Source organism: Pelodiscus sinensis, chromosome 1 (genome assembly GCF_049634645.1).
Source record: "Pelodiscus sinensis isolate JC-2024 chromosome 1, ASM4963464v1, whole genome shotgun sequence".
NCBI classification, from domain to species: Eukaryota; Metazoa; Chordata; order Testudines; family Trionychidae; genus Pelodiscus; species Pelodiscus sinensis.
Window position 1 is genome coordinate 95599982 of NC_134711.1, and position 15423 is coordinate 95615404.

Genomic DNA, 15423 nt, shown 5'->3' on the forward strand with positions numbered 1-15423 from the left:
GTCTAGTGGGGAAGTTACTGTTCACTCACAAGATCAGATGCTTAATACCTGAAATCTGTCTGTGTACCTGAAGGCAGAGCACGCAGTGAAGGACTAGAAGAGAGGAGGTTGCTACTAAGAAGGAGAACGAGGCTTCTGGCTGCAGCGTGCAGATGCAGAATAGCATGGGAGGGGTGGTGAAAAGAGAGAGCTGTGGGAATGTCACAGTAGGACTGGCACAGCACAGAGTGCTGCCCATGAGAACTGGTTTGATTGTCAAAGGGAAAGATGTGGCTGTACTGTCTCACTCTAGCTGTTATCAATTGCTTCCTTTCACATGCACAAAATCAGACTTTTTTTTTTTAAGCAAAGACAATTGCAACAAAGAGTAAGCAAATATAGTACTCCAGCACTTCACACCCTCTGAGGCCAGGTCTACACTCATAGGCTACGTCTACACTGCGCATTTGTTGCGCAAGAAGATATGCAAATGAGGCACAGTGCCATTTTTGCACAAGGGGCTTTTGAACAAGAAGGAGCTGTCTACACTGCTCCTTCTTGCGCAATCCCCGCTCCCCTCCCCTTGCGCAAGAGCCGTTCTGCCGCTTATTTTCAGGAAGAATGGCTCCTGCGCAAGAGGGGTTTTTTTGTGCGAGGAGGAGCTGTATAGACAGCTCCTTGCACAAAAGCCACTTCCGCAAAAATGGCAGCTCATTAGGAATGCAAATAAGGCATGGCAATATTCATTGCTGCGTGTCATTTGCATATCTTCTTGCGCAACAATGTGCAGTGTAGACATAGCCATAGGGTACACGGAAAGAAGATATGCATCCGACATAACTTGATTTGAGTTTCCCCGCCATCCCTACAGCAGGATACCCTCCCAGGATACTACTTCCCTTACTCCTCCTGCAAGCAGAAGTACCAGCAAGCGGGAGCACCCTTTGAGTTCCATTTAGCTAGTCTTATTACAATGACTAAATCAAACTCTGGAATATCAATCGCTGCAGCAGTGATCTTCCATTTAGTGTAGACACAGCCTTAGGTAAAGTGCAAAAATTCCAGTGCAGGGAAAGGGCCCTGCTAAGCTTGACTTTGGCAACATTATGCGGCTTTGTGATAGCTTATGAAACAGATTTTCTGTCTCCTCCTCATAGCTTTGTTGCTTAGCTATAAAACTGCCTTATAAAGAGAGTTACTGTTAAGGCACATTTTCCTCAACCTTTATTTTGTCTAATATGTTTCAGATTTCTGCAACAGCTGCCAAGGCCTTTTCGTTCTTTTTCTTTTATAAAAGACATAAACCAACCTTATGACTAGAGTGCTCCAGCCAAGAAAAACAAACTAGGGCTGATTTTTTAACATTACATAACAAAGAGTCAGCTGGCCAAAAAAAAAAAAAAAAAAAAAGCCAAAGCAACAGGTTAAGTGAAATCTGTATTGGCTGTGAGCAGGAATGCAGGTTTGACATGATGCAGAAAAGGTCACCGGTACTATGATTTCTGTTTGTCCATGACTTCTTATATGGAGACTCTAGGAGGGCTGCCTTTTTGGTGTAGACAGAGGAAAGGCCCTAGACTGGGGGTGAGCCTGTCCCACACTCACCCTGCAGTGTTGGTTCCTGTATCCTATGGAGCTTAGCCCAGCACCCTTCTCTGGGTGTTACAATCTGGCATCTGGGGTCACAGCACCACTCACTGAAATGTGATCTGGTCACCCTCCTCCCCCCACATTTTCACAGAGGGCTGCAGGGCCCAGTCTGAGGGAGCGGTACTTCAGCCTTATGTACCAGGTCACAGCACAGCACTCTCAATGGGAAAACTCGTAGCCTGCCCTAAAGGACACTGACGCAGCCCATGGCAAGTGCAGATGGTTCATACTTCAGGGCCCTGCTCCCCTTCAGAGGCCTTAAGGTCTGCCGGGGGGTGGGGCAGAGGCTGCTGCTGTAAACAGTCAGTGCCCCCTCCTTTGTCAGGGCATTTTTTTAATTAAAAAAATCAATCCCAGATCAGTTACTAAACCTATAGGTTTGACTAAAATTTCCTGTGACTGCTCTGTGAGTCATGATAAAGAACTTCATGATAAATCTGCAACCCTAGTCCTATTGCTTGGGGTAGGGGGAGGTGAGGGATGGACAGGCCAAAACTGGAAAACTCAAGGGCAATTAAATGTACCTTTCATTACCTGTAAGTCACCAGTTTAAATCTAGCACAAGCTGAAAGTGTCTGAAAACTACTTTCCCTAAGCTGCTGAGTGACTTTGTGAAGCATGTTTGCTCAGAGTGGACAAGTTCCCACATGATAACTGCCACCACTCCAGCTGACACCCTTGTTGGCAGTCTCAGCAGAGAAGCCAAGGCAGGAAGAAGCTGAAAGACTGATCCCAAGACAGGTAGTCCCACTAGCTGAAGTTTACTGGTAGGGCCATGTGGAGAAGCCTGCACATCTGCTGGGGACAAACGGGGCTTCAGTCTCCAGAGCTGTCACTCAGGTATCTTTACCACCATAAGAGTTAAGAATAAAGGAAAATTCTAAATACACATCATTATGTGGTAGGCATGGCCTACTGCCTCTCTCAAGGTGTGAGTCTGTAAGTTGCTGACCACCCTCCACTCCCATTAATCATGATGGATGTTGAAGGGACTTAGTAACTAGCAGGACTGGGTCCTAAACGAAGCATGTTAGTGGTCAGCAAGTAGCCTTGCCTTGGTAGCTAAACCTGGCATGAGGTGCCTGTGTACGTACGCACCTTCGTCTGCTTGACTGTGTAGCGCATCGTTCCAAAAGGTCCATCTTTCATGAGCTTCTTCCCCACCACTTTGGCTCGGATGACTGTCATGAGACAAGAAAAATAAGACACCGTAAGCAACACGGATACTGGGACAATAACATTTCAGGGATTCTAATCCAGAGGTTATACTTCAATTCAGCAAAGCCTCAGGGGTGGATGATACTGTAAAATAAAAATAAGGTAAATCTGAGACAGCTAAACTCTGAATTTATTCTGTATGCGATACACAATTACTTGCTTTACTCCTGTACATTAAAAAATGACTTTTTGATTCACAGGAGTTCAGCTGAGTTGTCCAAGGCCACTTGGTACCTTCTAACTAATAATGAAATACTTTCCTTCCAAAGAAATGATCCAGACCCCTCTTAAAGAGACATGGAACCACATAAGTAAACTTGAGCCTGTTCTCTATGCCACTGGCAGGTACTTGATGCAGAAGTTCTACTGAAAGAGATTTTAACTGCACAAAGTGTCCATAATTACCCCACTGTCACTGTATAGGGACCAGCATAGCCTAGAAAGTAGGTGCATTGGCCAGGGAGGAGGCTATGACCAAGGAATGCCGATTTGGTATATCCCCTTAGCCGTTTCCACTGGTCTGGTGGCAAGCAAAATGGAACAGTCCTCTTTTAGGACAAAAACTCACTAAAGTTTAGATCTGCCCACATTCATAAATCTAGCTCTGTGATTATATCTTGCCCAGTTAAAATCGTTTGGTGATGAGGGCCTCTCACAAAGTAAACGTGGATATTAAAATGCTTTGGCAACTTACAAGAAATCCTAGCCAGGCATGCCCAGCTCCTAAGGTCAGTTACTCAGGGGACCATATTTTCTGGTGTCCATGGTGATGGTGTTATATAGTGAGGGAAAATCATCCTATGCAAAAGGCAAGTACAAAGCCTACATGTACAGTGAAGTCCACTTAAATCCTCAAAATAGGGCTAAAGTGGGACCTAAAGGGTGCATATAGTTCTGTAGTGAGCCCCCCAAAGTGTATTTCACTCTGTTTCAATGAGCAAAGGGCAGAAGAGGATTCAATAGATGTCTGTTTTTTCAAATTAATTTATTTCTGGTCCTTAATACTGCCCTTTGAGCTCCCAGTCACTGTGAAGCCACAGCACATAGATCTGCAATATCAAGAATTCCAAGGACTTCACCAGAGCTGTAATAAACTGGGCACTCTTGGGTCACCATATTTTTAATATGTATGAAATATAGTATTAATCTGCACCCCATTTGGGTATCTACATCATTGCAGTGAAGTTCCTATTGTTTGGAATATCTCTGAGCAATACATACTGGCTACGTCTACATTGGCCCCTATTCCGTAATAGGGATGCAAATGTAGCACTTTGGAATAGGCAAATCCGCGGGGGATTTAAATATCCCCCGCGGCATTTGCATTTTCATGGCTGCCGCTTTTTTCCGGCTTGTAGATAAGCCGGAGAAAAGCGCCAGTCTGGACGCGATCCTCCGGAAAATAAGCTCTTTTCCAGAGGATCTCTTATTCCTACTTCGAAGTAGGAATAAGAGATCCTCCGGAAAAGAGCTTATTTTCCGGAGGATCGCGTCCAGACTGGCGCTTTTCTCCGGCTTATCTACAAGCCGGAAAAAAGCGGCAGCCATGAAAATGCAAATGCCGCGGGGGATATTTAAATCCCCCGCGGATTTGCCTATTCCAAAGTGCTACATTTGCATCCCTATTACGGAATAGGGGCCAATGTAGACACAGCCCTAGGGTATTCATAGTGATTGAGAGCAATCTCAGGATCCTCAAATCAATCTCATAGGGTTTTCAGTTCATTTACAATAAATTATTAGCAGAATTCCTCCTGCTCTTTGATATTTGGGGCATTCAGCAAGTAACTTCCATTATCTTTATTAGAAAAAAGTTTGCAGGTCACTTTCAAGTCTCAGCAATACAGCAAAGCCAGTGAGCAAGAGAAAGGCCAGAAGGAATTATTCAGCTAATGCTCCTTGCCGCAGGACTACTGTATCATGTCATCCAAGCCTCAGAAGTGGTTTAATTTTTACCATGGCAGAAAAAAAAATGAGCTTAGAGATGCTGGTTCTGGGAAGGCTAAAGATTGTCACTTGTCTTCTCCAAGCCCCAAAAATATCACTGATTTTAAAAAACTAATAACAATAATACTTTCAGTATTAAAATGAAACTGAATAAACTGATGAAATAATAATTTTTGTTTTAAGTATATTAAGTCTTTCAGTATAAAGAACCACTCAAACTGCTTCAGCAGAACCTACTTTATTATGAAGGGAGTAGTATTGTGAAGTATTTTCTAAAATAGGTTTTGGGGCTTTGTTACTCTGCAGTGTTTGGGGAAAAAAAACATTGGGCCAGACTTGCAGCTTCTGTTGAAGACACACTGAAGAGTTGCACCAGCATTGTTTTCAAGGTTCTGATAGTCCAGCCACCAAAAAGACTGTACACGTCATCCATTTCCTTTGACCTTGCTAAAGTTCTGATATTGACTCAGGCTGGGGAAGAGGTTCACTTTTTTCAGAGAGACTCCGTATAATCTTTAGCTTCTGTTGAATGAATGCACACCAGGGAAAATCCTTCATTTAAACTGGGAAATTGTTACTTTGCTAAAAGGAAAAATCCAGCTGACCAACTTGGTGATTTAAAGGCATGATTGGTTTTGAGTGATGGAAGAATTTCAATGGAAATTTGAAATGCAAGCAGTTTTAGGACACATCCTAACGGCTTCAATATCAATTAAATTTTTAAGGCTCCCAGTTGTTAGCAATTTTACCTCTTTTTTGAAATATTCTTTTGTATTATGGTAACATATAAACAGCAACCAGGATCAAGACCCCATTGTGTTAAATGCGTTATGAACATAGAGCAAAAGATGGCCTGGATGAGCTTACAATCTAAATTCAGATATGTAGTAACAAGTTGGTATAATAATGAACTAGAAGGAATGGAGATGTGATGTAGTAAAAAGTTTAGGTGTCTACTGTATAGGATAGGCCAATGAACAGAACAAGCAGAAATCCCTGCTAGCCATCTACCTAGCTATTACTAGTTGGCAGATTCCCTTAGATCTCAAGACAGAAGTACCTTGAAGCAGGACATGAAGGAACAGAAGGTAGTGGTTTTGTGGACTCGTTCACAATTGAGCTGAGTTTCCTGCTAGATACAGGAAAGCTTGTGGAAGAGTTATTATTTTATTTCGATTATGATAGTACCGAAGAACTCTCAATCAAGCACCTAGGCCTCATTATGCCAGGGATTCTACAAACAAGTGACAAAGAAGAGAGAATCCCTCTGAGGAAAAGAGGAGAGAAATAGGAGAGGAGGGTCAGGACAATGAGACAATAAAACAAACAAGGTTTATCGTCGGAGGAATGGGAAAACAAGTGATGGAGACTGGTAGAAGCACAGTGGTGAGAGAACAAGGTAACAAGCAATACCAGATAAGCAGGAAAAGCCAAGTTTGCTGGGCTTTAAAGGCAAGCACTGGAAACTTGTAATTGAATGCACTGGACCAAGACAAGCCTGTACATGGAGTCAGAAGATGGGTAATGGCCTCAGACAACAAGCTAGGCAGATGATTTAAGAAGCAAATTCTGAGTGGTCCTGAGGAGTGAGATGAGTGTCAAGAAGACTATTTCACAATGAGCTATAGACAGAATAGAGGGGACCAATGATGGAGCTGGAAGCAATAACTGTAGATAGCACATATGAGTTTAAAGGAAGAAGGGACAGTAGTTTTGGTGGGTCAAAGGTGTGGGCTTTCACAGGGCGCGTTAGGTTTATCACAAAATTTTCCTTCAAAAGTCCAGGAGACATGAGAGGTGAAAACTGCTCCCAAAAATCACTTGTTCAATGTCTGACTTTGGAGCCACGATCTCACCATCAGTTAGAGCTGGATCTGGCTTGGTCTTTGCCATTTACAAACTACCCCAATGCAAAAGAGCTAAGCAAAAGAGCATCATCCTAACTCCTGTGAGCCCGATTCTGCTCTGGTTTTGAGCCATGTGGAATCAATCCCATTGATTCCATAGGTCATTAGTCAGTGCAAAATTTGGCCCTGGTCTTCCAAGAGTTTCTCTTTGAGATTTTGCATGTATGCCTCGAGACAGTGTGAATCTCTAAGGCATGGCCCAGTATTTACATGTGATGATGTTAAGACTATCCTCTAATATTGGAAACAGGATGGAAATCAGAAAGAAAGAGGTCAATTTATCAGACAAATAAACACAATCTTTTCCTATATGCCACCCAAAAGACGTTTGAGGGGTGCTTCTCTCTCTGCTCCAAATAACTTTTGGTTGATATGAGGACTATTACAGTTTTTTCAAGTAATTTTTAATTTGCTCTTTCCCTAGTTTAGTTTCTGAACCAACCATATTTTCACTGGCTTTCAGTAAGTTAAGCATCTAATCACCATCAATATTCTTGGTGAAAATTGAAATAAATCATTAAGCTCCTCTGCTATTTCCACATTTTCTGTTCTTGTTTTTCCCTCTGCACTGAGTATTGGGCCTACCCTGCCCTTGGTCTTGGTCTTCCTCTTGCTTTTACTGTATTTAGGGTTGCCAGATGTCTGGTTTTTACCCAGATACTTCGGTATTCAGGTCCCCCATCCAGTAAAATAAAAAACAAAAACAAAATACTGGACACGTGAAATGTCCGGTATTTCCTGCTTCCCGTGGATGGAAGCCTGGTGGGGACAGTCTTCCGCTGCTGCGTCTGGCGGGGGAGTGAGGAGCATGGGGCCATTTTTGGTTTTGCTCAACAACTTTGGTTTCCTGTTTTTTGTTTTTTTTTCCCTCAACCAAGTTTGCCATGTTCAGGATTTTTGTTGACAGCATCTGGCAAGCCTAACTGTATTTGTAGCTAGTTTGATCTTGTTTTGTGCCTTAGCCTTTCTAATTTTGCCCCCACATACTTGTGTTATTTGTTTATATTAATCTTTTGTAATTTGCACTAGTTTCTACTTTTTGTAGAACTTTTTTGATTTATAGGTATTCAAAATCTCCTGGTTAAGCCAGGGTAGTCTCTTGCAAAAATTTCTATCTTTCCTGCACGGTGGAATAGTTTGCTCTTGTACTCTTAATAGTGTATCTTTGAAAAACTGCCAACTGTCTTCAATTGTTTTTACTCTTAGACTTTCTTCTCATGGAAGCTTACTTACCAACTCCCTGAATCTGCTGAAGTCTACCTTCTTGAAATCCAGTCTTTATTTGCTGTTCTCCCTCCTACCATTCCTGAGAATCATGAACTCTGCCATTTCACGATCACTTTCACTCAAGCTGCCTTCCACTTTCAACTTCTCAACCAGTTTCTTCCTGTTTGCCAAAATCAAATCTACATCAGCCCTCCCCGCCCCCAACGTACCTTTCTCCACCTTCCAAAATACAATTTTAAAAATTGCCTGTGATACATTCCAAGAACTTGTTGCCTATTCTGTGCCCTGCTGTGCTATTTTCCCAATAGATGTCTGGATAGTTCCAGATATGGAACTAATGGAGCTAGCAAACAATGAAGGAAGTAAATGAGATAGGCCCATGTTGAATTTTTCTGTGTATTAAAATACTGTGAGTAGGGAGAAGAAATCTGTGTTTGATAAGAACAGATAAAAACATAATGAAACCTCACATTATTGAAGAGACATTGAGAGCAATTAAAAGGCAGGGAAGAGGGAGGTTAAAAACTATTTAAGATTCCAAATCAATAACATGTTTCAACTCAAGTGTCAGACAAATTCAGGTTCTGATGAAACAGAGGAAAATCAGTTACTTCTTCCCAAACCTCACTGTTTCCTTGGCAACATTTTAACAAAGTACTTAACATAGAGCAGCGACTTCATAAAAAAAAAATGGCTGGCTTTAATTTAGGCATCAGTCAACAAAGTTAACAAGCCAACAGAGAATCCAGAATTGGATCTTTGTAAGGAAAGGTGCGCCTTGGAGCTGAGATGCATAATTCACACCTTGGGTAGAGAGATGTACACACACTACTTCTGCTCAAGTTAGCATTCCAGAAACAGCAGTGTGACTACAGCTCATATGGGCAGTGGCACAAGCTAGACCACAGGCCCAAGCCTGCCTGACCTCTGAGATTGTACTTGGTCAGCTAGATCAAGCTACTGTCCACTGTGCTATTGCCACAGTGCTGTTTATAGATGGCAGCTCAAGCACAGCTAGCATGGTACATCTACTCTAGCTATAAGTGATCTCTCCCAGCTGCTGTGTAGAGGCTAAGTGAAAGAGGGACTCACTTTCAATTAATACAATAACTGTGAACAACTTAACTAATGGTCTTTCCTGCCTCTCCCCTGCTATTCTTAAGGCTTTTATTCCACAGGGTGGTCAGACAGCAGTAATTCCAACTAACTTGTCTTGATACAATCATGGCAAACAAACCACACAAATCTAGGCTCAAGTGAATGGGCAGAGTCCTCCTTACTCAAAGGCAGCTAGCCTGTTCTCTCCCAAGCAGGGATCCTTTTATAGGAGTCTTCATAGCAGAATTTCTGCTGCAAATTCAATCCAAGATAGCTAAAGAAACCATTTCCTTATGAAGACTCCTATTTTATCAAGAAAATGCATGTGATTGCACCTTTTGCTGGTTAAGCACTCCCCCTGAACTCTCCCTTTCTCTGTGGAGTCCTATTACAATCCTGCTATTGCCCATGGGAAACTTTATCCCACACAAGTGGTCACCAAAATAGCTGCATATTTTTAAACCACAGCCCCTTTGAAGTGAGGCCTATAAAAATACTCTGAGATGAATGTTTCTCAGTACTTCAGGGTTTCAGGTTGGGTCACTTTGTGGGATTCGAGCGGCTGGCAAAGTCTCATGAGTGTTTTATAATTATTTATGTGAAGCTAAATTAAATAGCGATATAAATCTTTGGTAAGATAAGCATGGCAGCCAAACTATGATTTAAACCAAACCCCAATGGACTGACTCAAATCTGATGTTTGTTTCCTTTAAAATGTGTGGGGAGGAGGCGGGGGGGGGGGGGGGAGTATTCAGTTGTGGTTCTGAAAAAATCTCTCTCTATATTAAAGTTTTCCCTGCAGAAAGACAGGTGTTCCACCTGCCTCCTCCCTCTCGCCCCTTTCCCCCTCTCAAGCCCTACCTCGTTGCTTCTTCTTGCCACTTGGAATTTCTATTTTAAACCAAGCCCTTACCCCCCTTCTGCCACCCCACCCCACAGGTCTTTCAACACCAAGAAACATGGCATAGTAGCGGCAGACCCCACATTGCAGCCGTGACAGCCCACGGGACGAGGGGTATGGTGCCTGGCCATAGGCACTAGGAGAGGGACTCAAGCCGAGCTTATGTGCCAGCAGCGGGCTTTTGGGGAGCTGGAGCGCGGTGCCCAACTGCCTGGAGTTCCAGCTGCTTCCGCAGAGACTCACCTGCCCCCTGCAGGTGCACTTACTGATGCCAAAGCACCCCCGAGTTGCCCGTGAGAGCCGCTGCACCAACCTGTCTGCTCCTTCCCCTCCGCTCCCGCTGGACAGCCAGGCAGCTCTAGGCTCTGCGGGCAGGGCTGGGGCAGTGAGCAGCGCAGGTGGGACTGCACAGGGGAGAGGTTGGGTCAGTGGCCCTCTGCACTGCTGCTTTCCCCACCTCAGCGGGCTGCAGTGCCCCAGAGCGCTGTGTGCCCATCACTACTTGAACCTCACTGTGCCCCATGCAGGGTAGGCAGGCAACCCTGCCCTTCCCTGGCTGCCGGGGTTAGAGCCAGGCCTGGCATGCGCCGTGGTGAGGAGAGAGAAGGTTACGGTTGCGGGGGGGAGAGAAAGGGCCCGGGTTGGCGGGGGAGGGAGAAAGAAGGGACTCTGACTAACTGGGGAGGAGGGAGAAAGGGGCCTGGGCTAGCACAGCAGGGAAGGAAGAAGGGACTTGGGCTGGCACAGCAGGAGGGAAATGGAGAAGGGGGCCTTGGCTGGCACAGCGGGAGAGGGAGAAGGGGCCTGGGCTGGAGGGGGTGGTGAAGGGGCCCGGACTGGCAGAGAGGAGGGAGAAGGGACCCGGGCTGGCACAGTCACAGCCTAGCCCTCCCTGGTGGCTGCGGGGGACATCTGGGGTTGCTTACCCCTGCAAGACAGGGGTTGGCAAGTGCAATGAGCAGGAGCACAGCCCCTTAGTAATTTTTTAAAAAATTCTTGTCTGCTTGGGCTCTGGAGATGTATACAGCATGAATGCCAACAAAAAAAGCAAAACAAAAGCATGTTTATGTCTTTGTTCTTAATCACAGAATCCTAGAACTGGAAGGGACCTTGAGAAGTCATCGAGTCCAGTCCCCTGCCCTTGTGGCAGGACCCAGTACTGTCTAGACTATCCCTGACAGAGGTCTGTTTAACCTGCTCTTAAATATCTCCAGTGATGGAGATTCCACAACATCTCTAGGCAATTTATTCCAGTGTTTAACCACCCTGACAGTTAGGAGGTTTTTCCTAATGTCCAACCTAAACCTCCCTTGCTGCAGTTTAAGCCCATTGCTTCTTGTCCTATCATCAGAGGCCAAGGAGAACAATTTTTCTCCCACCTTCTTGTAACTTGAAGATACTTGAAAACTGCTATCATGTCCCCCCTCAATCTTCTCTTTTCTAAACTAAACAAACCTAATTCCTTCAGCCTTCCTTCATAAGTCATGTTCTCTAGACATTTAATCATTTTTGTTGCTCTTCTCTAGACCTTCTCCAATTTCTCCACATCTTTCTTGAAATGTGGTGTCCAGAACTGGATACAATACTCTAATTGGGGCCTAATCATCACAGAGTAGAGTGGAAGAATGCCTTCTCATGTCTTGCTCACAACACTCCTTTTAATGCACTCCAGAATCATGTTTGCTTTTGTTGCAACAGTGTCACTCTGTTGACTTGTATTTAACTTGTGGTCCACTATGACCCCTAGATCCCTTTCTGAAGTACTTCTTCCTAGACCAGGCATGTCCAAAGTCCGGCCCGTGGGCCAATTGCGGCCCGTGTTCGGATTTAATACGGCCCCCGCTTCCTCCCCCTTTCCTGGCTCCCCGGTGCTGCTTTGAACTGGCGCGCGCAGCGCTCCGCTTCGGGCCGCGCCGCTGCCGCGGTCCTAGAGCCTGCCCTGTAGGGCACGTCCGCAGCCCCGCTCCCCCGCTTGGCTGCGGGTTTGCCCTGCCCCCGGGCCGCCGTGAGGCCGGCGTGCCCTGCGCTCTCTGACCCCGCGGGCCCTCCGCTTTGGGGCTGAGAGTGCGGGGACAGCTCCCGCTTCCTCCCCCTCTCCTGGCTCCCCGGCGCTCCTTTGAACTGGCGCGCACAGCGCGCTGCTTCCAGCCGCGCCACCGTCGCCGCCGCCGTTGTCCATGGCAGCCGCCGCGGTCCTAGAGCCTGCCCTGTAGGGCACGTCCGCAGCCCCGCTCCCCTGCTTGGCTGCGGGTTCGCCCTGCCCCCGTGCCGCCAGGCAGTTATGGGAAAACTGGACAAATGGGAGATTAAGACTAGCATCATTTAAATAGCTGAGCTGGTGATGTGACACAAGGGGAGTTATAATTATTTTGGGGTTACTTGCATGCATGTGTGGCATGGGGTACAGAACTTTGGAGCTCTTACTCCCACCTGAAAACAAAGGCTTTTCCTCCTTTGGCTAAAGTGGGATTTTCATTAGCTGTCAGGAATATTAAGGCATATACCCTTTCTTCTAGGCCAGCAGCTAGAAGGGGACATTATCACAAATGTAACATTATGTTAATTATAAAGCAGAGATGCATGCTAATCAGTGCACTGGAAGCTTTATCAGTGTCAACCTGCATCTGAGTCCCAGAGTCTTCTCATCAGACAGTACTAGATGTCACAAATAAGTAAGGAATTTTCCTTTACATAGGGGCAGACCTTGTCTGTCACATGGACTGCATCTTTTAAGTAAGCCCGTTATTTTGAAATATAATGAGCTCACTATTCCGACGTCCCTGTAAACCTCGTTCCACGAGAATTAAGGGACATTTCAGAATAGCGATTTATTTCTAAACTAGCCAATTGGCCCATCATAAGACGGGATTTTCAGGTCTCGCCTCAACATCGGTCTTCTCTCCTGAGCATCTGGTCTCTTGCTCCATCTCTCTCGCTCTCTCTCAGCTCTCCTCTGCCTCCTGCCTCTCTCTCTGTCTCTTCTCCTTCCCCTCCTGCCTCTCACTTGGGGGACCGTGGAGCCCAAACGGCTGTTTGGGCTCCGCACTCCCCGTGCTGCCTGAGGAGCACGGAGCCCAAACGGTCGCTTGCGCCACTTGCTCCCATGCGGCAGCCTGGCTGAGCAGCACAGAAGTCAGCTGAGCGCCATGACAGGAAGCAAAGGGGGGCGGGGCGGTGACATTCACGGCCAGGGGGCGAGGCCTGGAGCCACTGTCACGCCGCATGTCACCGCCCCGCCTCCCTTCACCTCCCACCGTGGCGATCTGCTGACTTCTGCGCCACTCAGCCAGGCCACCACAGAGCAGCAAATGGAGCAAGCAGCCGTTTGGGCTCCCCTGCAGTGGTTTGGCTGAGTAGCGCAGAAGTCAGCCGAGCAGCACGGTGGGAGGCAAAGCAGTGATGTGGCCATGTACGTCACCGCCCCACCCCCTTCCTCTCCCACCGTGGCACTCGGCTGACTTCTGCACTGCTCAGCCGGGCCGCCGCGGGGGAGCAAGCAGCACAAGTGGCCGTTTGGGCCCCGCACTCCCCATGCAGCATGGGCCGCCCAGAGGGAACAGCCAGCATTTCAGCCAACAGCGCCACCCAGAGAACAGCCAGCATTTCAGCGTTACAGACTCTCAGACACTGGGCTACTTTTATTTCTAAATTAACTCAAAATAAGCAAATTGCGTAGCTTATTTTGAGCTAAGGGTGCAGTGTAGACACAACCTGAGTAATTAAACCAGCATGGCTAACTTCCTGCATTATTGAGGAGCACAGCTATAGGCCAGCCAGGACCCTTTGACAAAGCACACTTGCTTAGTTTTATTTAGGCTCTTGGGAGTATTTTTAAATTGTCTGGGGACTATATGAGAAACAAGTGGGTGGGATGGGGGCTGAAGATTTCTTTGTAGGGGAGAAAAGTAACCCATGCATTCTCACTACTGCCCCAGAAAAGCCAAAAGGTGGGGTTAAATATAGTGAGTTGTCTAACAAGAGATGGGAAAATGTGTACTCTCCCTTTAGCTGTTTTGCCTTAATCTGCAAGTACCAGAGTAAGAGCCACCTCCTCCTATCATCACCACATTAAATGAATTAAAATTAGACAGTTCTTGTATGTGGGGGGGGGGAGTGAGGCGGAGTAAAATCATGGGAGAAGGGAATAATGGAGAAGGAACTCCTTTTTTAACCTATCCCTTCCAACCAAAGCAACTACTGTTCACCAACCCAACCTTCCTATTTTTCTAGAGCTAGCTATTGCTAGAAGAGTTGCTGTACAGCACCACAAAGAAGGAAAGTGGAGAGGCAATGAAAATAAGCAGACTGCCTCCACAGTGCTGCCAGGGAATGAGAGATCTAAATGTTGATCTCTTGCTCTTCTAAACACACGTACCATGAAAAGTGGCTGAAGCACTCAAAGGAGGCTGAACACCTTCCATCAGAAAAATTGGCATTGGAAAAGGTTCAGAAAAGAGCAACAAAAATTATTAGGGTTTTGGAACGGGTCCCATATGAAGAGAGATTAAAAAGACTTAGTCCCTCTTTTCTAAGATGAAAAGCCCAAGGGGGGATATGATGGAGGTCTATAAAATCATAACAGGTGTGGAAAAAGTGAATAAGGAAAAGTTACTTAGTTATTCCCATAATATAAGAACTAGGGGTCACAAATGAAATTAATAGGCAGCAGGTTTAAAACAAAAACAGAAGTTTTTCTTCACTCAGTGCACAGCCAACCTCTGGAACTCCTTGCTGGGGGATGTGGTGAAGGCTAGGACTTTAACAGGGTTAAAAAAAAGAGCTAGATACATTCATGGAAGTTAGCTCCATCAATGGCTATTAGCCAGGATGGGTAGGAATGATATCCCCAGCCTCTGTTTCTCTGGAGGTGGTTGACAGGGGAGGGATCACGTGAGGATTACCTGTTGTGATCCCTCCCTCTGGGGCATCTCATATTGGCCACTGTCTGCAGACAGGATGCTGGGCTGGATGGACTGTTCGTCTAACCCAGTATGGCCGTTCTTATGTTCTTAAATTATGCATCTTGTGTTGGGTCAAAATCACCAGTAATACCCAAAAACATGAGCAACACCAGTTGCATCTAAAATCACCAGTAACTTTAGAACACTTAAGACTTTCCTGTGATGATGAGAATGGACATTGCACCTTTGTTCACTGAGCATGGAGAAGAGATTTTATTATGTAACTAGCTGTCAAGACTCGATCTCTGTTATGGCCATGTTTCCCCACAGGCAACTGTGTGAGTATTTTACGCTTTGCTGTAATCTAGGGTGTCCTCCTGATGTAGTCTTAAGACAGATGGAGGCAGTGCAAGCATTGCAGTGTACCCTTACAGTAGTTTAGTGAACTGGCTGTATACTAAGGAATTCAACAGATTAGACACTTTGTGCTAACTGAGGAGTTGGACCAGATATTGTTGCCCAACTTGCAGACAGAAGAGGGTGCCTGGCTCACTGGTGTTCCATCATCTGTGTTGGGATGAGTCAAATACTTTCC

At 45.8% G+C, this 15423-nt stretch overlaps 2 protein-coding genes across 8 annotated transcripts in view; one reads left to right on the top strand and one right to left on the bottom strand.

The window, feature by feature from the left end:
• SYN3 (synapsin III) overlaps positions 1 to 15423 on the top strand; it is a 390200-nt gene that overhangs the window by 200778 nt on the left and 173999 nt on the right. The gene's annotated exons all lie outside the window — the stretch shown is intronic.
• The window catches only part of TIMP3 (TIMP metallopeptidase inhibitor 3), a 57448-nt gene that overhangs the window by 15193 nt on the left and 26832 nt on the right, over positions 1 to 15423 (bottom strand). Inside the window, exon 2 of the mRNA XM_006137972.4 lies at positions 2728 to 2810. Coding sequence (XP_006138034.1) covers positions 2728 to 2810 — 83 coding nt within the window. The remainder of the gene's footprint in view (positions 1 to 2727; positions 2811 to 15423) is intronic.